Raw genomic sequence first — 25323 nt, forward strand, 5'->3', positions numbered from 1 at the left:
ATAAGGTATAGATTTTTTCAGTCATCCCAGAAAGTTGTCCGCCTCAGTCAACAGTGTCTTAAAAGACAACACTTTTCCAGTTTTATTTTTTACAGATTAGTTTTTTTGGTTGAATTTTTAACAACTAATTTTTGTATCCAGAGGGTTTTAAAAGAAATTAAAAAATATTTTAATTTCTTGTAGTTGGATGTTGACCTATGACATATTATTTTTTAGATAAGTTAATGTATATAATGCATCCTTGAACCCAAATGAAATGAAGATACTTACCATTGCCTCTGCTGACCCCTTAGTCCCTCCAGTTCACTGTACTTCAGCTACACTGGATATCTTTCAGGTCTCAACCACATTAAATTCTTTTCCACTTTAGAGACTGTGCACTTGCTGTTCCTTCTGCTAAGGAAACACATTTTCCCTAATCTTCACCTGTCTGGGTTTTTCTCATCATTTGGATCTCAGCAAACCATCACCTACTCCAAGGGATTGTCCCTGACTACTCTACCTAATATTGCTCACCACTTTTCCTGAGTCATTCTCTGTCACTTCCCCTGTTTTATTTTCTATATAGCTCTTATCACTCTCCTTATTTATCTATTTATTTATTTATTCTTTGTTATTCCCTCAGAACCTAGAATAATGCCTGGTAGATGTCTCTCTCTCTCTCTCTCTCTCTCTCTGTGTGTGTGTGTGTGTGTGTGTGTGTGTGTGTGTAGGAAGGGGTTCAATTAATATTTATTGGATCAATGAACAATGTAACAATTTGTTATTCTTTATGAAATATGTTCCTTAGTCTCTGATAATTCTGAAGGATGAAATATTTTCCTTACACAAATTATTAATTAATATAAGTCAACATTTCTTTCCTTTTACACTTTTTCCTCTGCTTACTCTTCTAATGAGCAAATGTACAATATCTTACTGTAATATAACTACATGTAAAAAGTTTACATTCATTGATTTTTTTTTGAGCAATTACTCAGAAAAAATATTTCCACTTTGAAATGATGGAAACATTAAACATTAACATTTTAGTTTAATAAGCATGAAGTTAGAGCCATAAGGAATACTGTCTCTTTCCAAAAGTGGACTTTAAACCTGGCCAAAGGTTGCTTCACTGGGAGATTGCTCAGGGACTGACTTTGCATGAAAATGAAAAGTAAGGGATTTGTCCCTGGTGTAACATAAGTAAGAAAGAATGTACTATTAGGGACAGGAGCTGTGGACTCTGGAATATACTCCTCTACTCCGTGACAGGACACAGCTGTTCACACTCACAAGGACAGGTACAAGCAAGCCTTTGAGTTTGGCTTTGTGTTTATCTACTTGTCGCTTGATGGCTTTAGGATGGAAAGAGTGATAGCTCAAAATCGGATTGATTTTTGCTCATTTAGAGTTCACAGATTTTTAGTTATGGCAACAAAATACCTAACTACTCATATAAAATATCTGAAGCAGTTTCTGAATTTTCATTTATTTGTTAACCTAACAATTCCAGGAAAGACTTTGACAACTATTTGATAGTTTTCTGGATGGAAACTCATTTTAAGAAATGCAGTAGTTATAATTACATAGCTGATTCTTTTCTATAGGAATAGAAACATAGGGGCTATCAGAAGAGGTAACAAATATTTTGTGTGTTTATTTCTAAGGATCATAGCAGCCACTGATCATGAACCAACAGATGCCAGGAAATCCTTCCCTTGTTTTGATGAGCCCAACAAAAAGGCAACTTATACAATATCTATCGTCCACCCCAAAGCATATAAGGCAATTTCAAATATGCCAGTGGAGGTGAGTATTTTAAAATTTTTAATTTATGCAGATAGTCTGTTTATAATATCAGGTAACTTATCCGCTTTGCTATGAAAGAACCTACTGAATTCTAAAATAAATGTGCTCTAATAGCTTATTTAGAGGCTTGAAAATACATTTGAGCAATCTCTTTTGAGTACTAGACATCTTTAATTCAAGATATCACATTCCAGTCAAAATACCACATTAGGTTTTCTAAGCAAGAATAGATACAGTAGACATACATTAGCTGGGTTCTGCTTAAATGAAAGAAGCCCCTAATCATGACAAATTAAAGGCAAACTAATGGAATTACAGATTTAAAAATATTCAAGGGCCTAGTTACTATTCTTGGTTTTCAGTTGAATATAAACCCAGTTTTTAATATAAGGCTACTACAAAAAATCATCAGTTAAATATTGGAATATAGCCGTAACTCCAGGAAACACCAGGCCCATAGGTATTCTAGTGATCAAGAAGTACTCATTAAATGTTAAAAAAAAAAATAGGCTACAATAAGTTCTGTTTGTATAATTATTAACATGACTCTTTCCTCTGCTACTGCTCCTCCTCTCCAGAATGGGTAACGCAGTTAACTAAAGCATCATTACCTCAAGGTTGAGGTTTATTATTCCTTATACTTTTGACATGTAAAAGGGTGAAGCTAATCCTTAGATATAATTGTCACCTAATACCAGAAAAGCATTGTGCCTACACTACAACTCACATCTTTCTGATCCACTATGTGAAATATCATCACTGAAATTCATCCTCTTTAATTACAAATATCCCTTGAAAAAGCAAACCAAAGCTTTAAGAAGGTTAAAAAGTAAACTGTTGTTTAAAAAGTGAACTGTAAGCTTATCAACTTTTCTTCTGGTGTCAGACAACTGGGCAATTGGGTTTTGATTGGAGAAGAAAGAGGAAAGGATAAACCTAAACTATGACACTCTAATCCAGAAGACTGGATCAGAATAAAATGCCATCAGAATTTTTTGGCATGGAACAGAGAAAATGAAGGTGGGAGGAGTAAGAATGCAAACTTTACTAACCTCTGTTTATGGTTTCCTCACATGACCTTTTTGTTTTGCGGAGTATATACTTCTTCACTTTCACCTAGTTCCAGAAACTAGTCCTGGAAGAAAGTGAATAATCTGAGTCCTTAGGAGATCAAAACTACTACTAGGTTTTTATCAGAGAGTAACTTTGCTGGGGCTCCAACTCTTCTCTATAAGCATGTGCACATAACATGCTTGCCTTGTCGATGATGCATCAAGTTCTAGTCTAGCGTTCCTCTCTTAATCCTTTTTTAAAGTTTTCCACTGTAGAGTGACTCACTGTGTGGCTGTAGGGCATGTGGAAATGTTTAAACAATGGGTAGCAGGAATTAGGCAACTATTCATGGATGAAGTATTAGGACAGATGACTGGCTGAGAGAGGAAGGCAAAGCTGGCATGGACAGAAAACCAGACAGATGGGGTCGGTAGTTGCATGAAGTAATGCAATCCTTCTCTCTCTCCATGGTAACCAAAGCAGTGACTTTAGTGACCATACCCTGGGTCTCAGATGGAGACAACCAGAGATGGAAAAGACAACCTGACATTCTGCTATGCCTGGTACAGCTATTGCTCTCTTGCACATAGTCAAATCAGCAAATACCTGCTTAGTTCTTCCTGTGTGCAAGGCACTGAGCACTAGCCTGTTCTTCATTAAGAGGCCATAGTACCTGCTCAAATATTATGGCCAGGATTGTGTGTTTAATGTAGAAAGATAAACTCGTGTCCAGTTTATATCACAAAGTTGTATTTCTCCCTGAGAAACCTGATATGGTATACAGTTCAATCACTCTTTCACAGTACTAAAAATAAAATGAATTTTCCTCTAGTTTTTTTCAACATCGCCAGTTAGGGGTAAAATTTATTTTTACACCTAAGCTTTGACAAAGGACTTATGACTGTAAAGCTAGGTTTGGAGTAATTTTTTGTTTGTCTTGTCCATGACTGATCTTTTTATAAATAAAAGATTATCTTTTGCTTTCAACAGAAAGAAGAGTCGGTGGATGATAAATGGAATCGAACAACTTTCCAGAAGTCTGTTCCCATGAGCACTTACCTGGTGTGCTTTGCTGTACATCAGTTTGACTCCATAATGAGGATATCAAATAGGGGGATACCTGTGAGTACCATTACATATTTTTTAAATTTACCACCTACGCATTTGTGATTTTACAATTTTTTGGAATAGTTGTTTTTTTTTTTTTTCACACAACATACAAGAAAAGCCCGTTAGTCACCAGGTTCTGTGAGCCTGATGATACACTGAATAATATAGAAAAATGTAAAATGAAAGGACCCAGGTGAAAAATAAACAAACAAAACAGCCATAGGAATGGATAGTCATGAATTATTTTAAGGTGAAAATTCACTATAAGTCCAAAGCTAGCTCCTAAGTGTATCAGCACAAAGATATTAAATATTTGCACATGCTTAATTTAGTAAAATGATTGGGTGTATGTGTTTGGGTGGGGTCCCAGATGAAGACCAGAGGGAGAGGAGGAAACCAGAGGGAGATGAAAATCCTTCAAGTAACTAAGCACTGAGATGTTTGTGGTGTCATTCCAATATGTAATTCAACATAGGACAACAGCAAAGTATCAAAAAGCATTTTCTAAAAGTGTAAGAAAATACAAATAAGCTTTTTTAAAATCAAAATGATGAACTGAATAATTTTCTTTTGAAAAACTAAATACTTTTACCTAATTATTTTTCTCTTTTTGGGGGCCCCCAATTTGCTCATGCCCTGAACACTTGCTAAGCTGTCTAATGGTTAGTCTGCCTCTGTGATACATATTATATATATAAAACATTATAATCTTTGCAATATAATTTTATAAGGAAGAAATCATCGCTCCTACTTTATAGATGAGAAAATTGAAATAATGAGTTTAATTAATTTGCTCAAGATCACCCACCTGGCAAGTGGTGGAGACTCAAATTCCAGATTCTTTTCAAAAAATGTGCCCTGCTAAACGTTCTGAAATGTGATATTCTGAAAAATATCTTCACCTCACTGGAGGGGAGAGATGCTCCTCCCTCCACCCCATCTACAGAAGACAGGCAACCAGAGTTTCCCTCCTGCAAAAACCTGTGGGGTTCTTTTCTTCAAAACTGAACAGAATAGGGCTTCCCTGGTGGCGCAGTGGTTGAGAGTCCGCCTGCCGATGCAGGGGACATGGGTTCGTGCCCCGGTCCGGGAGGATCCCACGTGCCACGGAGCAGCTGGGCCCGTGAGCCATGGCCTCTGAGCCTGTGCGTCTGGAGCCTGTGCTCCGCGGTGGGAGAGGCCACAGCAGTGAGAGGCCCGTGTACCGCAAAAAAAAAAAAAAAAAAAAAAAACTGAACAGAACCTTGCAGGAGAACTTAAAGGCATCTAATGTGAATGTCAATTCAAGGTAAATTCCACCTCTTTGGCATTTTACTGGCTCCCTACCCATTCACTCTAAATTGAAATCTAGCCCTTAACACACAAGCACAAATGCTCCAGTACAATTTCCCACTCCAGAGAGAATTACAGGAAAACCACACTACTTATATCTACTTGAAAGTAACATCGGTGGGAACCCACACCAGTCTCACAGTACTACATTCTTAGAGCTAAACAGACAACCTAAGACAAACAGGCATATGAGGAAAACAAGCAACATAAAAGAGAAAATCCAAGACCAACAGAAAAGCACAGTGTGAGTAAATAAGAATAGTTAGGGAAACAAAAAAAAGCCATAAAAAATTAAACATTCTGACACCACAACTTCTAATTATTACACTCAGAGATTCAAGAAGATATGATCACCATAAAATAAAAACAGGAAATTATGATAAAACAATCAGAAATAGTAGTCAGAGTTTAAAAAAATAATTTCCAAAGCATGACCCTGCTCTAACTTCCAGGAACTTGTTGCTAATTCCTTCAAAAACCAAAGCCCAATAAGCAAATAGCTTTAGTTCCTGACAACTGCTTTGTGTCTTTATCAACTCCACGGAGATGCTTATATTGTTTGAAGCCCTGATACGTCTCATGGGTTTTCCACTTTTACATTGCAACTATCATTTCTGTTTGTTTGCAGTGGGGGTACATTAAAGCATCAATATTCACATGATCCAGAGCCAAAATCTCTATATTACTTGTTCAGCTAAAAAAAAGATTAAGCTAGTTACTTTTTGTGTAATAAAACATTTTTAGTAGAAATTTCATGAATCAAAAAACTATTCTTATCCAGTATGTTTCTGACAGTATTATTCTGGTATATTTATCACCTGCTATTCATAGTCAGATTATACTGTGCGGTCCAAAAATCTATAATACCCTGACTGAACTCACCATTCTGGCAAGAATCCTTTATATCAGTAAATACTGAATCGAGGTCTATGTTCTTCTTAACTGTTTACCTGGAGTAGCAGATGTTAGTACTTGAACCATTCACTATGCTTAAAATGTCCTTGTTGCTCATGAAGATTAGAGGACCCAACCCTAAAAAATTGTTAGGAAAAAAGGTAACCAAGTTTGGAAGGTAGCTCAAAAGACTTAACTCTGCTTATTTCCTTTTTTGAATATTAGTTGCATTACATTTTTTTATTGAGGTATAGTTGGTTAACAAGAAAGTTCAGATGTGCAACATAGTAATTCACAACTTTTAAAGGTTATACTCCATTCATAGCTATAATAAAATATTGGCTATATTCCCTGGGCTGTATAATATGTCCTTATAGCTTATTTATATTACACACAGCTGTTTGTACCTCTTAATCCCTTACCTGTATTTTGCCCCTCCCCTCCCCCTCCCCACTGGTAACCACTAGTTTGTTCTATATATCTGTGAGTCTGTTTCTTTTTTGTTATATTCATTAGTTTGTTTTATTTTTCAGATTCCACATATAAGTGATATCATACAGTATTTGTCTCTCTCTGTCTGACTTATTTCACTAAGTATAACACAATCTAAGTCCATCCATGTTGTTGCAAATGTCAAAATTTCATTATTTTTTGGCTGCGTAGTATTTCATTGTATATATATATACACCACATCGTCTCCATTCATTTGCTGATGGACACTTAGTTTGCTTCCATATCTTGGCTATTGTAAATATGCTACTATGAACACTGCGGTGCATATACCTTTTTTTTTTTAACATTTTTATTGGAGTATAATTGCTTCACAGTGTTGTGTTAGTTTCTACTGTATAACAAAGTGAAACAGCTACATGTATACATATATCCCCATATCCCAAATCAGAGCAAGATCCTTTTTGACCCACCTCCTAGAGAAACGTCAATAAAAACAAAAATAAACAAATGGGACCTAATGAAACTTAAAAGCTTTTGCACAGCAAAGGAAACCATAAACAAAACGAAAAGACAACCCTCAAAATGGGAGAAGATATTTGCAAACAAAGCAACTGACAAAGGATTAATCTCCAAAATATACAAGCAGCTCATGTAGCTCAAGATCAAAAAAACAAACAACCCAATCCATATACCTTTTTGAATTAATGTTTTTGTTATCTTTGGATGTATACCCAGCAGTGGAATTGCTGGGTCATATGGTAGTTCTATTTTTAGTTTTTTGAGAAACTTCCCTACTGTTTTCCATGGTGGCTGCACCAATTTATATTCCCACTGACAGTGTTCAAGGGTTCCCTTTTCTCCACACCCTCTCCAGCATTTGTTATTTGTGGTCTTTTTGATGCCAAGTTTTCAGAATGAGTTTGATTTTTATAACACTTTAATTAATTTTTTAAAAATTTCTTTATTGGAAGGACTATACTAAATTAAGGTCTCTTAATCTTCCCTGAAGGAATGTATTTAATTCAGGAAGCCATAGAAGATTGCTAATGATCCTTATTCTTTATTTAAATACACAAAAATAATATTAATAAAAAAGAATATGAAATTCTATGAGCTAAGTTAGATTTTTTAATGTTTATTATTTGTTTTGAAAAATTCTACTGCAGGAATGATAATCACCAAGCATCAAACAACTCAAATTTTGAGTTAAATGAGAAGTAAGCTTCCAACAAATGTTTTGTGTAACCTAAGTGATGATGCTGGGTTTCTTCTCAAACAACACCTCATGGCAGCTGAGCTCTGGAACTCAAAGTTCTGAACACATTGTGAAACTTCAAAGCCACAGCAAAATTACAGTCCTTAGTCACCCAAACTTCAAGCCAAGGTTCTGCATATTTATAATAATTTATCTATGGATAAGGGGCAGTCTAAAATCACATTCCTGTGATAAAGCAATCAAAAAGGAAAGTTGAAAAAAACCCCAAAGTATCACTATTCTTTTCTACTAAGTATTCCCCCTCCCCAAATTTCTGCCTACTGCTGGAAGAATATTTAGAAGAACATAAACTTATAAAAAATTAAACACATTGATGACCTCCTGTAATATCAACCATGTACCTTAAAACACACATTTATAGAATTAAAAACAATATCAAGTTCTTTTCTCTTTCTCATCCTGGCTACATCAACATTGATAATAAAACTGAGGGTTCCTCCAATCAGAGTGTTTTATCAGTCTTTGTTGAGCACATACTATGTGCACAAGGAGGATGCTAAGCCCTGAAGGGAGTGAAATATGCTAAGGTATCTGTACTTCAATTAAGATGTGAAACAGAAGTGGTCACCACTGTCCAGTGTCTCCCAACTGTGTTTTAAGGTCTCTGCTGATCATGCCATTTTTGAGTGCCAAAGATCTCATCTTCTGCTTTAGGGGCCCCTGCAAGGGTCCTGGGCCATTTAGAGGGGTGTGTCTATTTGGAACAGTAGAGATAAGATACAAAAACCTCAAGAGATGAACAGGTGCTAACTCTGCTGGATGATCGGCAGTGGAAAGGCAGACTGTTGTCAATGGGGAGAGTGATCATACATTTTTATCATTTATAAAATATAAATAATAGAGAAGGTGTTATTAATTATGCTGACATAAGAGGTGTAGCAGATAAGCAATAGACTTACATTCCTGGGACATTCTGGGCAAACCTGGATGTTTGGTCACCTTTGTCAATGGAAGATGCTCAGCAGACAAGGACAACAAAAACATGGACGCAGGACACAGCAGACCTGCAGGGCTGCCAGGTGGTGGTGGGAACCCTGTAGGCACTGGCTGGGCTTCTGACTAGGGTGATGGTGGTAGTGGTGTGTAGCACCTGTTCAATCTGATTCCTTTCTGTTCACATGGTCTTCTCAAGTTCAATGCCTTCACCTCAGACTTTAAGACACCCTTCCAGAGCCTTGCCCCTTCAATCTTAGTACCCCTCTCCTGGGGTACTAGTTTATTGAGACACAGCCCTCTGGACATCCCTCCAGTCTCTTTCCAATCTATTGTTACAGCATAAACATTGTGGTTTGCTTTTTTCCTTGCCTTCTGTTTTTATTGCTAAAATCCTTTTTAACCAGGCTCTTGCAAATCAAAACATTTTGGCTTTCAAATTTATTGTGTAGGCATGAAAAGCCTATTCTGGACTTCAAAAACTTAACTTCTGTTTTTTCCCCCTTCATTCTCCTAGTATTCCTAAAGGTAATGTGGATATCACCCACATATAAGGAAGTGCAGACAAAGAAAATTACAGAGATTAATCATTCACTGTATTATCTCTAATGATACTAATGTTCTTGATGTTACACACAGAGCTATGATGTGTCAAGAATTGCTTACGCATTAGCTTATTAACTGCTCACATTATCAGATAGGTACTGTGGTTATCTCTACTTTGTAGCTAGGGAAAGTCAGGTTTCATTCTTAGGAGTAGAGAAAAGCAGCAGTATGATATAGTAAAAAACAAACTTTGGGGCCTCCCTGGTGGCGCAGTGGTTGAGAGTCCGCCTGCCGATGCAGGGGATACGGGTTCGTGCCCCGGTCTGGGAGGATCCCATATGCCGCGGAGCAGCTGGGCCCGTGAGCCATGGCCGCTGAGCCTGCGCATCCGGAGCCTGTGCTCCGCAACGGGAGAGGCCACAACAGTGAGAGGCCCGCGTACCGCAAAAAAAAAAAAAAAAAAAAAAAACTTTGTGCTGAAGTTTAGTGTCAGTTTTGTCTTACTTCATTTTTCTCATGTACACATTTTTCTCATGCACACAATTTACACAATGAGGAAGTTTATTTTTAAAACTCTTCCAACTCTAAAATTTGAAATAGAAGTCTACAATCCTTACCTAAAACCTTTGTGTCTAGTTGTATGTTGGAAGTCAGAAATTTTCAGATTTGTGAATGGTAATATGGTACGAATATTGAGTATTATTGAGTAACTACAATGGGCTCTGGGGCAGCACCTTATAATCAAACAGTAGTATTTCTGCAGCAATATTTTTTAGTGAAAAAAATAAAAATTATTTTTAAAAACTCCTATCAGTTCAGGTCAGATGTTACTGATAAATTTGTTTGCTTAGAACATATAAAACAACTTTTGATTTTCAGAACTCTTTGGACTTTATAATTGTGAAAACTGGGCTAATGAAAGGATGGGGGTAAAGATATCATCAGTGATGCAAAACATTACATTTTATTATTATTAATAGTGCCAGATTCATAGAATTGGTGTGTAGAGTGAGACATTGCATGGTAAGTGCTTATCACATTACCTGGGAATTTTTAAGTATCCAGTAAGACTAATAGTTAATCATAATGATTACACATAAAAGAAGTGACAGCAACCAATTAGAATAAATTCTCGTGGACTTACATTCCATCTCTCAAATTCCTGGAGACGCTTAATTAAAAGGACAATATTAACAACTCTAAAAGCGTTATTTACAGTAGGTTGCCATATGATAAGAGAAAGGCAACAACAACAACAGTGATAAAGCAGATGTAAGATGTATCACACCTCCCAAAAGAATAATCAGCTGCATATAAGCTTCAGAAAGCACAGATTTTACATCTGACACTAGCTCAATACATGCAGTGCTTTGAGTTATGACTGATAGTACCCAGGGACCTCCCTGGCAGTCCAGTGGTTAAGACTCTGCGCTTCCAATGCAGGGGGCATGGGTTCAATCCCTGGTTGGGGAGCTAAGATCCCAGAAGTTGTGCAGTGTGGACAAAAATAAATAAATGTAAAAAATAGTATCCAACAGTGGTCTATCTAGGTAACTTAATTCACTTACGGAACTTAGTATCTTTAAAAACTAAATATAGGCATTCAAGTTAGGTTCTTGAAGCCTTACAAACTTCATATATATATATATATATATATATATATATATAGTTATAAAGCTTATATAAAAACCTTTATATTTAACCTTTAGTAGAGTCTTTGAATAACAAAGGCATATATGACTTTTTAGAAAGTAAGAAGAAGAAACAATATGCATGCATATCTCCTTCCTCACCCCATGCTATTTCAGTATGGTTAGCACATGCTTTAAAAAAATCATCTCAATGAAGCAAGCATGTAAACTAGAAGGATAGTAATTATTACAAAGCAATGACAATTCAGGAGTAATTTACTGAATTTTGTCATGGACAGAAGTTCTGAGGCTCAGCAAATGATGGAGGTGAGTTAGTAGCTTCTACCAACGCCCAAAGAAAGTAAAGTTTAAAATAAAAATATTTCTGATATATGGCAGATAGGACACATAGATATGCTTTGGCTAATAATATTACAAGGTTAACAGGCTGTATCTATATATTCTGTGATTGCTTAGCTCAGTTGATCAAAGCAGTGGTCATAAAATATGATGGATTACACATCAAAATAAGGGTCATCGATCACATGTGATCTGCAGACTGGCCAGACTGTAAAGACAGAACATACTTCTCTGTGGTGATGAGTTTCTCAGAAACAAAAAAGGAAGGCATTGCTTTTATTTGGATTGAATTTACACTAACACCAATCCTATTTAAGGACACTGCATTCCTGTTGCTGCCAATAATAGAAATATGGAGAGGAAGAAAAACCTGATTATATTGTCTCAGAAGCATTCTGATTGAAGGGAGTCAATCTCCCAGCATGGGCAAAGAGAACATATTGACAGAAAAAGCACATAGTCTTTCTCCTCCCCATTGCTCCACCTAAGGTGGGAGACCTCACTGTTATCTCTTCTTCCTCTTTTTCAACCCTCTTTCACTCTCCAAATATTATGTGCAACACAAAAGTACAGAGTGTGTACACAACAGCAGAGTGAGGCAAGAGGAACTACCCTTTCTGAAGTTTTTAACAAAAGAGAACAGATGTGGTGGAAATTCTGAGAATCTCAGTTTACAACATGACAATGCTATATGAACGTGAGAGTATTGATTTCATAGGGGGCAATTACCTTCGCTCTGTTCAGTGGCCACCAACTGGATCCTTAGTTTCACTTAACTTCTTGTAAAACGCATGTTGTTCACAAAGAGAACAGGAGGGCGGAGAGGAAATATATCACTTTTTCTAGAAAGCAAAAATAAATAAATAAATAAAACAAAACAAACTTTAAAAGAAAGGGGATGATAAATGAGTGAATTTTGTAGCCTTTGGAGATGAAGATGAACACATTTTTACTTAGGCAAATAAAGCAAGAATGTCAATCACCCAGTAGCTTGGGAGAACAGTGAGTGAGTGATAGTAATTTAAGGGATGCTTTTTATTTTTACTTATTTTATTTTTTTAGTATCTTTATTGGAGTATAATTGCTTTACAATGTTGTGTTAGTTTCTGCTGTACAACAAAGTAAATCAGCTATATGTATACATATATCCCCATATCCCCTCCCTCTTGAAACTCCCTCCCACCCTCTCTATCCCACCCCTCTAGATCATCACAAAGCATCAACCTGATCTCCCTGTGCTATGCTTCAGCTTCCCACAAGCCATCCATTTCACATTTGGTAGTGTATATATGTCAGTGCTGCTCTCTCATTTCATCCTAGCTTCCCCTTCCCCCCCTCAAACCCCATATCCTCAAGTCCGTTCTCTGTGTCTGCATCTTTATTCCTGCCCTGACCATAGGTTGATCAGTACCAGTTTATTTTAGATTCCATATATGTGCATTAGCATATGGTATTTGTTTTTCTCTTTCTGACTTAACTTCACTCTGTATGACAGACTCTAGGTCCATCCACCTCATTACAAATAACTCAGTTTGGTGTCTTTTTATGGCTGAGTAATATTCCACTGTATATATGTGCCACATCTTCTTTATCCATTCATCTGTTGAAGGACATTTAGGTTGCTTCTGTGTCCTGGTTATTGTAAATAGTGCTGTAATGAACATTGTGGTACGTGTATCTTTTTGAATTATGGTTTTCTCAGGGTATATGCCCAGTAGTGGGATTGCTGAGTCATATGGTAGTTCTACTTTTAGTTTTTTAAGGAACCACCATACTGTTCTCCATAGTGGCTGTATCAATTTACATTCCCACCAACAGTGCAGGAGGGTTCCCTTTTCTCCACACCCTCTCCAGCATTTGTTTGTAGATTTTGTGATGATGGCCATTCTGACTGGTGAGATGTGATACCTCATTGTGGTGTTGATTTTCATTTCTCTGATGATTAGTGATGTTGAGCATCTTTGCATGTGCTTTAAAATTCACGATTTAATGTGGTTATATATATATATATTTTTTTTTTGATTCAAAAACTACCATTTTATTTGTTAAAGCATACCATTATGGCATATTGAAGCACTACAGTGTTTTTGTTTTCTAACATCTTTATTGGAGTATAATTGCTTTACAATGGTGTGTTACTTTCTGCTGTATAACAAAGTGAATCAGCTATACATTTACATATATTCCCATTTCTCCTCGCTCTTGCATCTCCCTCCCAGCCTCCCTATCCCACTCCTCTAGGTGGACACAAAGCACCAAGCTGATCTCCCTGCGCCATACAGCTGTTTCCCACTAGCTATCTATTTTACATTTGGTAGTGTATATATGCCCATGCCACCCTCTCACTTCATCCCGGCTTACACTTCCCCCTCCCCATGTCCTTAAGTCCATTCTCTACATCTGCGTCTTTATTCCTGCCCTGCCCCTAGTTTCTTCAAAACCATTTTTTTTTACATTCCATATATATGTGTTAGCATATATTTTTTTCTCTTTCTGACTTACTTCACTCTGTATGACAGTCTCTAGCTCCACCCACCTCACTGTAAATAACTCAATTTCATTTCTTTTTATGGCTGAGTAATATTCCATTGCATATATGTGCCACATCTTCTTTATTACTTAGATTGCTTAGATTGCTTCCATGTCCTGACTATTCTAAATAGTGCAGCAATGAACATTGTAGTACATGACCCTTTTTGAATTATGGTTTTCTCAGGGTATACGCCCAGTAGTGGGATTGCTGGGTCATATGGTAGTTCCATTTTTAATTTTTTAAGGAACCTCCATACTGTTCTCCATAGTAGCTGTATAAATTTATATTCCCACCAACAGTGCAACAGGGTTCCCTTTTCTCCCCACCCTCTCCAGCACTGGTTAGTAGATTTTTTTTTTTTTTTTTTGCTGTATGCGGGCCTCTCATTGTTGTGGCCTCCCCCGTTGCGGAGCACAGGCTCCGGACGCGCAGGCTCCGGACACGCCGGCTCAGCGGCCATGGCTCACGGGCCCAGCCGCTCCGCGGCATATGGGATCCTCCCAGGCCGGGGCACGAACCCGCATCCCCTGCATCGGCAGGCGGACTCCCAACCACTTGCGCCACCAGGGAGGCCCTGGTTAGTAGATTTTTTGATGATGGCCATTCTGAACAGTGTGAGGTGATACCTCATTGTAGTTTTGATTTGCATTTCTCTAATAATTAGTGATGTGGAGTATCCTTTCATGTGTTTGTTGGCAATCTGTATATCTTCTTTGGAGAAATGCCTCCTTAAGTCTTCGGCCCATTTTTGGATAGGGTTGTTTTTTTGATATTGAGCTGTATGAGCTGCTTGTATATTTTGGAGATTAATCCTTTGTCAGTTGCTTCATTTGCAAATATCTTCTACCATTCTGAAGGTTGCCTTTTCATCTTGCTTTTGGTTTCCTTTGCTGTGAAAAAGCTTTTAAGTTTCATTAGGTCCCATTTGTTTATTTTTGTTTTTATTTCCATTTCTCTACAAGGCAGGTCAAAAAGAATCTTGCTGTGATTTACGTCATAGAGTGTTCTGCCTATGTTTACCACTAAGAGTTTTATAGTGTCTGGCCTTACATTTAGGTCTTTAATCCATTTTGAGTTTATTTTTGTGTATAGTGTTAGGCAGTGTTTTAATTTCATTCTTTTACATGTAGCTGTCCAATCTTCCCAGCACCACTTATTGAAGGGGCTGTCTTTTCTCCATTGTATATTCTTGCCTCCTTTATCAAAGATAAGGTGACCATATGTGCACAGGTTTAGGTCTAGGCTTTCTATCCTGTTCCATTGATATCTATTTCTGTTTTTGTGCAGTAGCATACTGTCTTGATTACTGTAGCTTTGTAATATAGTCTGAAGTCAGGGAGCCTGATTCCTCCACCTCTGCTTTTCTTTATCAAGATTGCTTTGGCTATTCAGCATCTTTTGTGATTACACAAAAATTATGAAATTTTTTGTTCTAGTTCTGTGAAAAATGCCATTAGTAGTTTGATAGGGATTGCACTGAATCTGTAGATTTCTTTGGGTATTATAGTCATTTTCACAATGTTGATTCTTCCAGTCCAAGAACATTGTATGTCTCTCCATCTGTTGGTATCATCTTTAATTTTTTCATCAGTGTCTTACAGTTTTCTGCATACAGGTCTTTTGTCTCCTTAGGTAGGTTTATTCCTAGGTATTTCATTCTTTTTTGTTGCAATGGTAAATGGGAGTGTTTCCTTAATTCCTCTTTCAGATTTTTCATCATTAGTGTATAGGAATGCAAGATATTTCTGTGCATTAATTTTGTATCCTGCTACTTTACCAATTCACTGATTAGCTCTAGTAGTTGTCTAGTAGCATCTTTAGGATTCGCTATGTGTATAGAAGCATGTCATCTGCAAACAGTGACAGTTTTACTTCTTTTCTGATTTGGATTCATTTCATTTTCTTCTCTGATTGCTGTGGCTAAAACTTCTAAAACTATTTTAAATACTAGTGGTGAGAGTGGGCAACCTTGTCTTGTTCCTCATCTTAGTAGAAATGGTTTCAGTTTTTCACCACTGAGAACAATGCTGGCTGTACGTTTGTCAAAGATGGCCTTTATTATGTTGAGGTAAGTTCCCTCTATGCCTACTTTCTGGAGGGTTTTTATCAAAAGTGGGTGTGGAATTTTGTCAAAAGCTTTTCTTCATCTACTGAGATGATCATATGGTTTTTATCCTTCAGTTTGTTATGTATCACAGTAATTGATTTGCATATACTGAAGAATCCTTGAATTCCTGGGATAAACACCACTTGATCATGGTGTATGATCCCTTTAATGTGCTGTTGGGTTCTCTTTGCTGGTATTTTGTTGAGGATTTTTGCATCTATGTTCATCAGTGATATTGGCCTGTAGTTTTCTTTCTTTGTGACATCTTGTCTGGTTTTGGTATCAGAGTGATGGTGGCCTCATAGAATAAGCTTGGGAGCGCTCCTCCCTCTGTTATATTTTGGAAGAGTTTGAGAAGAATAGGTGTTAGCTCTTCTCTAAATGTTCAATAGAATTCATCTGTGAAGCCATCTGGTCCTGGACTTTTGTTTGTTGGAAGATTTTAAATCACAGTCTCAATTTCAGCACTTGTGATTGTTCTGTTTATATTTTCTATTTCTTCCTGGTTCAGTCTTGGAAGGTTGTGCTTTTCTAAGGATTTGTCCATTTCTTCCAGGTTGTCCATTTTATTGACATATAGTTGCTTGTAGTAATCTCTCATGATCCTTTGTATTTCTGCAGTGTCAGTTGTTACTTCTCCTTTTTCATTAATAATTCTATTGATTTGAGTCTTCTCCCTTTCTTTCTTGATGAGTCTGGCTAATGGTTTATCAATTTTGTTTATCTTCTCAAAGAACCAGCGCTTAGTTTTACTGATCTTTGCTATTGTTTTCTTCATTTCTTTTTCATTTATTTCTGATCTGATCTTTATAATTTCTTTCCTTTTGGTAACTGTGGGGTTTTTTTGTTCTTCTTTCTCTAGTTGTTTTAGGTGTAAGTTTAGCTTGTTTATTTAAGATGCTTCTGGTTTCTTGAGGTAGGACTGTATTGCTATAAACTTCCCTCTTAGAACTGCTTTTGCTGCATCCCACAGGTTTTGGGTCACCGTGTTTTCATTGTCATTTGTCTCTAGGTATTTTTTGATTTCTTCTTTGATTTCTTCAGTAATCTCTTGGCTATTAAGTAATATATTGTTTAGCCTCCATGTGTTTGTATATTACAGATTTTTTCCTGTAATTGATATCTAGTCTCATAGCATTGTGGTCGGAAAAGATAGCTGATACGATTTCAATTTTCTTAAATTTACCGATGCTTGATTTGGGAACCAAGATATGATCTATCCTGGAGAATGTTCCATGAGCACTTGAGAAGAAAGTGTATTTTGTTGTTTTTGGATGGAATGTCCAATAAATATCAATTAAGTCCATCCTGTTAATGTATCATTTAAAGCTTGTGTTTATTTATTTTCATTTTGGATGATCTGTCCATTGGTGAAAGTGGGGTGTTTAAAGTCCCCTATTGTGTTACTGTCACTTCCTCTTTTATGGCTGTTAGCAATGCCTTATGTATTGAGGTGTTCCTATGTTGGATGCATAAATAGTTACAATTGTTATACCTTCTTGGATTGATCCCTTGATCATTATGTAGTGTGCTTCTTTGTCTCTTGTAATAGTCTTTATTTTAAAGTCTATTTTGTCTGATAAGAGAATTGTTACTCCAGCTTTCTTTTGATTTCCATTTGCATGGAATATCTTTTTCCATCCCCTCACTTTCAGTCTGTATGTGTCCCTAGGTCTGAAGTGGGTCTCTTGTAGACAGCATATATACGGGTCTTGTTTTTATATCCATTCAGCCAGTCTATGTCTTTTCATTGGAGCATTTCATCCATTTACATTTAAGGTAGTTATCAATATGTATGTTGCTATTACCATTTTCTTAATTGTTTTGGGTTTGTTATTGTAAGTCTTTTCCTTCTCTTGTGTTTCCTGCTAGGGAAGTTCCTTTAGCATTTGTTGTAGAGCTGGTTTGGTGGTGCTGAATTCTCTTAGCTTTTGCTTGTCTGTAAAGGTTTTAATTTCTCCGTCGAATCTGAATGACATCCTTGCTGGGTAGAGTAATCTTGGTTGTAGGTTTTTCCCTTTCATCACTTTAAGTATGTCCTGCCACTCCCTTCTGGCTTGCAAGTTTCTGCTGAAAGATCAGCTGCTAACGTTATGTGTATCCCCTTTTAGGTTATTTGTTGCTTTTCCCTTGCTGCTTTTAATATTTTTTCTTTGTATTTAATTATTGATAGTTTGATTAATACGTGTCTTGGCATGTTTCTCCTTGGATTTATCCTGTATGGGACTCTCTGTGCTTCCTGGACTTGATCATTTCCTTTCCCATATTAGGGAAGTTTTCAACTATAATTTCTTCAAATATTTTCTCAGTCCTTTTTTTTTTCCACTTCTTCTGGGACCCCTATAATTTGAATGTTGGTGCATTTAATGTTGTCCCAGATGTCTCTGAGACTGTCTTCAATTCATTTTTTTTTCTTTATTCTGCCCTGTGGTAGTTATTTCCACTATTTTATCTTCCAGGGCACTTATCCATTCTTCTGCCTCAGTTATTCTGCTATTGATTCCTTCTACAGAATTTTTCATTTCATTTATTGTGTTGTTCATTATTTGTTTGCTCTTTAGTTCTTGTAGGTTCTTGTTAAACATTTCTTGTATCTTCTCCATTCTATTTCCAAGATTTTGAATCATCTTTACTATCATTACCCTGAATTCTTTTTCAGGTAGACTGCATATTTCCTCTTCACTTGTTTGGTTTGGTGGGTTTTTACCTTGCTCCTTCACCTGCTGCATATTTCTCTGTCTTCTCATGTTGCTTAACTTACTGCATTTGGGGTCTCCTTTTTACAAGCTGCAGGTTCGTAGTTCACATTGTTTTTGGTGTCTGACCCCATGGGTAAGGTTGGTTCAGTGGTTTGTGTAGGCTTCCTGGTGGAGCAGACTGGTGCCTGTGTTCTGGTGGATGAGGCTGGATCTTGTCTTGCTGGTGGGCAGGACCACGTCTGGTTGTGTGTTTTGGTGTGTCTGTGGACTTTTTATGATTTTAGGCAGCCTCTCTGCTAATGGGTGGGGTTGTGTTCCTGTCCTGCTAGTTGTTTGGCATAGGGTGTCCAGCACTGTCGGTTGCTGGTTGTTGAGTGGAGCTGAGTCTTAGCGTTGAGATGGAGATCTTTGAGAGAGCTTTTGCTATTTGATATTATGTGGGCTGTGCAGTCTCTGGTGGACCAATGTCCTGAACTCAGCTCTCCCACCTCAGAGGCTCAGGCCTGACACCCGGCCAGAGCACCAAGACCCTGTCAGCTACTCGGCTCAGAAGAAAAGGGAGAAAAGAAAGAAAGAAAGGAAAAAATAAAATAGTTACTAAAATAAAAAATAAATTATTAAAAATAAAAATTAAAAATGTAATAAAAAAAGAAAGAAAGAAGAGAGTAACCAAACCAGAAAACAAATCCACCAATGATAACAAGTGCTAAAAACTATATGAAAAAAAAATAAGAAAAAATGGACAGACAGAACCCTAGGACAAACCATCAAAGAAAAGCTATACAGACAAAAATCACACAACGAAGCATACATATACACATTCACAAAAAGAGAAAAAAGTGAAAAATATATATACATATAAAGAAAAAAGGAAGAGTGCAACCAAATCAACAAATCTACCAGTGATAATAAGCTCTAAATACTAAATTGAGAAAAAAAAAAAGCCAGAAACAAATTAGGTACAGAAAGCAAAACCCAAGTCTGCAGTTGCTCCCAAAGTCCACCACCTCAATTTTGGGATGATTCATTGTCTATTCAGGTATTCCACAGATGCAGGGTATGTCAAGTTGATTGTGGAGATTTCATCCACTGCTCCTGAGGCTGCTGGGAGAAATTTCCCTTTCTCTTCTTTGTTTGCACAGCTCCTCGGGTTCAGCTTTGGATCTGGACCCGCCTCTGCATGTAGGTTGCCTGAGGGCGTCTGTTCTTTGCCCAGACAGGACGGGGTTAAAATAGCAGCTGATTAGGGGGCTCTGGCTCACTCAGGCCGGGGGCAGGGAAGCGTACAGAATGCAGGGTGAGCCTGTGGTGACAAAGGTCGGTGTGACACTGCACCAACCTGAGGCGCACCATGTGTTCTCCTGAGGATGCTGTCCCAGGATGACAGGACCCTGGCAGTGGTGGGCTGCACAGGCTCCCGGGAGGGGACATGTGGATAGTTACCTGTGCTTGCACACAGGATTCTTGGTGGCTGCAGACTCAGCCTTAGCATCTCATGCCCGTCTCTTGTGTCTGTGCTGATAGCCACAGCTCACGCCCACCTCTGGAGCTCGTTTAGGCAGTGCTCTGAATCCCCTCTCCTCGTAGGCAGTTCTGGACTTTTTTCCAGACTCTCTCCCCACTATCTGTGGTGCACTAACCCCCTTCAGGCTGTGTTCACGCAGCCAACCCCAGTCCTCTCCCTGGGGTCTGACCTCTGAAGCCTGAGCCTCAGCTCCCAGCTCCCGCCCGCCCCGGCGGGTGAGCAGACAAGCCTCTTGGGCTGGTGAGTGCTGGTCGGAACTGATCCTCTGTGAGGGAATCTCTCCACTTTGCCCTCTGCACCCCTGTTGCTGCGCTCTCCTCTGTGGCTCCGAAGCTTCCCCCACCCCCACCCCTCACCTCTGCCAGTGAAGGGGCTTCCTAGTGTGTGGAACTTTTCCTCCTTCACAGCTCTCTCCCTGAGGTGCAGGTCCCATCGCTATTCTTTTGGCTCTGTTTTTCCTTTTGCCCTACCCAGGTATGTAGGGAGTTTCTTGCCTTTTGGCAAGTCTGAGGTCTTCTGCCAGTGTTCAGTAGGTGTTCTGTAGTTGTTCCACATGTACATGTATTTTTCATGTATCTGTGGGGAGAAAGTTAATCTCCACATCTTACTCCTCTGCCATCTTGAAGGTTTTCCAAGGGATACTTTTTAGAAACTCATCCATTAAATTATTGGATCTTTCTGCTGTTCTTCACTTCAGAGAAAATATGGCTAAAGTTGTATGCATATATCCATCATTACTATATCATACAGAGTATTTTCACTGCCCTAAAAATCCTCTATGCTCTACCTATTCATCTCTCCACCTCTCACACCCCAGCCTGTCATCCACTGATCTCTTTACTGTCTCCATCTTTTTGACTCTTCCAAAATGTCAAATAGTTGGAATCATACAGTGTGTAGCCCTTTCAGATTCGTTTCTTTCACTTAATATTGATAATATGCATTTAAGGTTCCTCCCTGTTTTTTCATGGTTTCATAGCTTCTTTCTATTTAGCACTGTGTAATATTCCATTGCCCACAGTTTATCTGGTACATGGAAAACATCTTGGTGCTTCCAAGTTTTGGCAATTACAAATAAAACTACTGTAAACATCCTCGTGCAGGACTTTTTTAAATTAATTTTTTCTTATTAGTCATCCATTCTATGCACATCAGTGTATACATGTCAATACCAATCTCCTAATTCATTACACCACAACCCCAACACCTTGCTGCTTTCCCCAATTGGTGTCCATATGTTTTTTTCTCTGAGTCTCAATTTCTGCTCTGCAAATAGGTTCATCTGTACCATTTTCTACGTTCCACATATATGCATTAATATACGATATTTGTTTCTCTCTTTCTGACTTACTTCACTCTGTATGACAGTTTCTAGATGCATCCATGTCTCTAAAAATGACCCAATTTTGTTCCTGTTTATGGCTGAGTAATATTCCATTGTATATATGTACCACTTCTTCTTTATCCATTCGTCTGTCGATGGGCATTTAGGTTGCTACCATGACCTGGCTATTGTAAATATTGCTGCAATGAACACTGGGTTGCATGTGTCTTTTTGAATTATGGTTTCCTCAGGGTATATGCCCAGTAGTGGGATTGCTGGGTTATATGGTAATTCTATTTTTAGTTCTTAAAGGAACCTCCATAATGTTCATAGTGGCTGTATCAATTTATATTCCCACCAACAGTGCAAGAGAGTTCCCTTTTCTCCACACCCTCTCCAGCATTTGTTGTTTATAGATTTTCTGATGATGCCATTCTAACTGGTGTGAGGTGATACCTCATTGTAGTTCTGATTTGCAGTTCTCTAATAATTAGTTATGTTGAGTAGCTTTTCATGTGCTTCCTGGCCATCTATAGGTCTTCTTTGGAGAATTATCTATTTAGCTCTTCTGCCCATTTTTGGATTTCACTGTTTTTTTAATATTGAGCTGCATGAGCTGTTTATATATTTTGGAGATTAATCCTTTGTCCATTGATTCCTTTGCAAATATTTTCTCCCATTGTGAGGGTTGTCTTTTCATTTTGTTTATGGTTTTGTTTGCTGTGCAAAAGCTTTTAAGTTTCATTAGGTCCCATTTATTTATTTCTTTTTATTTACATTACTCTAGGAGGTGGATCAAAAAAGATCTTCCTGTGATTTATGTCAAAGAGTGTTCTTCCTATGTTTTTCTCCAAGGGTTTTATAGTGTCCGGTCTTACGTTTAGGTCTCTAATCCATTTTGAGTTTATTTTTCTGTATGGTGTTAGGGAGTGTTCTAATTTCATTCTTTTACATGTAGCTGTCCAGTTTTCGCAGCACCACTTATTGAAGGTGCTGTCTTTTCTCCATTGTATAACCTTGCCTCCTTTGTCATAGATTAACCATAGGTGTGTGGGTTTCTCTCTGGGCTTTCTATCCTGTTCCATTGATCTACATTTCTGTTTTTGTGCCAGTATCATATTGTCTTGATTACTGTAGCTTTGTAGTATAGTCTGAAGTCAGGGAGTCTGATTCCTCCAGATCCACTGTTTTCCCTCAAGACTGCTTTGGCTACTCGGGGTCTTTTGTGTCTCCATGCAAATTTTAAGATTTTTTGTTCTAGTTCTGTTAAAATGCCAGTGGTAGTTTCATAGGGATTGCATTGAATCTGTAGATTGCTTTGGGTAGTATATTCATTTTCACAATGTTGATTCTTCCAATCCAAGAACATGGTATATCTCTCCATCTGTTTGTATCATCTTTAATTTCTTTCATCAGTGTCTTACATTTTTCTGCATACAGGAATTTTGTCTCCCTAGGTAGGTTTATTCCTAGGTATGTTATTCTTTTTGTTGCAATGTTAAATGGGAGTGTTTCCTTAATTCCTCTTTCAGATCTTTCATCATTAGTATAGGAATGCAACAGATTTCTGTGCATTAATTTTGTATCCTGCAACTTTACCAAATTCATTGATTACTTCTTGTAGTTTTCTGGTGACATCTTTAGGAATCTCTATTTATAGTATCATGTCATCTGCAATGACAGTTTTACTTCTTTTCCAGTTTGTATTTCTTTTCGCTTCTCTGATTGCCGTGGCTAGGACTTCCAAAACTATGTTGAATAATAGTGGTGAGAGTGGACATCCTTGTCTTGTTCCTGATCTTAGAGGAAATGCTTTCAGTTTTTCACCATTGAGAATGATGTTTACTGTGGGTTTATCATATATGGCCTTTATTATTTTGAAGTAGCTTCCCTCTATGCCCACTTTCTGGAGAGTTTTTATGATAAATGGGTGTCGAAATGTTTTCTCCATCTATTGAGATGATCATATGGTTTTTATTCTTCAATTTGTTAATATGGTGTATCACATGGATTGATTTGTGTATATTAAAGAATCCTTGCATCTCTGGGATAAACCCCACTTGATCATGGTGTATGATCCTTTTAATGTGTTGTTGGATTCTGTTTCCTAGTATTTTCTTGAGGATTTTTGCATCTATATTCATCAGTGATATTGGTCTGTAATTTTCTGTTTTTGTAGTACCTTGTCTGATTTTGGTATCAGGATGATGGTGGCCTCACAGAATGAGTTTGGGTGTTTTCCTTCCTCTGCAATTTTTTGGAAGAGTTTGAGAAGGATGGGTGTTAGCTCTTCTCTAAATGTTTGATAGAACTCACCTGTGAAGCCATCTGGTCCTGGACTTTTGTTTGTTGGAAGACTTAATAACAGTTTCAATTTCATTACTTGTGATTGGTCTGTTCCTATTTTCTGTTTCTTCCTGTTAAGTCTTGGAAGGCTATACCTTTCTAAGAATTTGTCCATTTCTTCCAGGTTGTGCATTTTATAGGCATAGAGTTGCTTGTAGTAGCCTGTTAGGATTGTTTGTATTTCTGTGGTGTCTATTGTAACTCTTCCTTTTTCATTTCTAATTTTATTGATTTGAATCCTCTCCCTCTTTTTCTTGATGAGTCTGGCTCATGGTTTATCAATTATGTTTACCTTCTCAAAGAACCAGCTTTTAGTTTTATTGATCTTTGCTGTCATTTTCTTTGTTTCTATTTCATTTATTTCTGCTCTAATCTTCATGATTTCTTTCCTTCTCCTAACTTTCGGTTTTGTTTGTTCTTCCTTCTCTAGTTCCTTTACGTGTCATGTTAGATTGTTTATTTGAGATTTTTCTTGTTTCTTGAGGTAGGCTTGTATAGCTGTAAACTTCCCTCTTAGAACTGCTTTTGCTGCATCCCATAGGTTTTGGATCGTTGTGTTTTCATTGTCATTTGTCTCTAGGTATTTTTTGATTTCCTCTGTGATTTCTTCAGTGATCTCTTGGTTATTCAATAATGTATTGTTTAGCCTCCATGTGTTTGTGTTTTTTATGTTTTTTTCCCTGTAACTGATTTCTAATCTCATAGCATTGTGGTCAGAAAAGATGCTTGATATGATTTCAGTTTTGTTAAATTTACTGAGGTTTGATTTGTGACCCAAGATGTGATCTACCCTGGAGAATGTTCCATGTACACTTGAGAAGAAAGTGTAATCTGCTGTATCTTCCAGGAGTTTTATAGTTTTGCTTTACATTTAGGTATGTGATCAATTTTGTGTTCATATTTGTGAAGGCTGTAAGGTGTTTGTCTAGATTCATTTTTTTGCAGATGGATGTTCAGTTATTCCAGCATCACTTGTTGAAGATACAGTCTTTGCTCCACTGTATTGCCTTTACTCCTTTGTCGAAGATCAGTTGACTATATTTATATGGGTCTATTTCTGTGCTCTCTATTGTCTTGTACTGATCTATTTTTCTATTGTTTTGTTAATACCACATTGTCTTGATTACTGTAGCTTTACAGTAAGTCTTGAAGTCAGATATTATCAATCTTCCAATATTGTTTTTCTCCTTCAATATTGTGTTGGCTACTTGGGGTTATACATGCTTAGAATTGGGGAGTAAAAAGTCTATACTTGGTTTGATTTATAAGTTATGTCATGGCATAAAAGTAATATCCTAGATACTTAGAGATGTAGCTTATCAAGATTTGGCTTATCAAGATGCCTCCCTCTCAAGAAAAATTTGAGTCATTGTATTTTAGACTCTGGAAATAGAATAGTTAATATATCAA

At 37.4% G+C, this 25323-nt stretch overlaps 1 protein-coding gene across 1 annotated transcript in view; it reads left to right on the forward strand.

Moving 5' to 3' along the window:
• The window catches only part of ENPEP (glutamyl aminopeptidase), a 103560-nt gene that overhangs the window by 13765 nt on the left and 64472 nt on the right, over nt 1–25323 (forward strand). The window contains exons 2-3 of the mRNA XM_060088564.1: nt 1650–1791; nt 3835–3966. Of these exons, the coding sequence (XP_059944547.1) occupies nt 1650–1791; nt 3835–3966 (274 nt within the window). The remainder of the gene's footprint in view (nt 1–1649; nt 1792–3834; nt 3967–25323) is intronic.

This window comes from Mesoplodon densirostris, chromosome 1 (genome assembly GCF_025265405.1).
Source record: "Mesoplodon densirostris isolate mMesDen1 chromosome 1, mMesDen1 primary haplotype, whole genome shotgun sequence".
Lineage (NCBI taxonomy): Eukaryota > Metazoa > Chordata > Mammalia > Artiodactyla > Ziphiidae > Mesoplodon > Mesoplodon densirostris.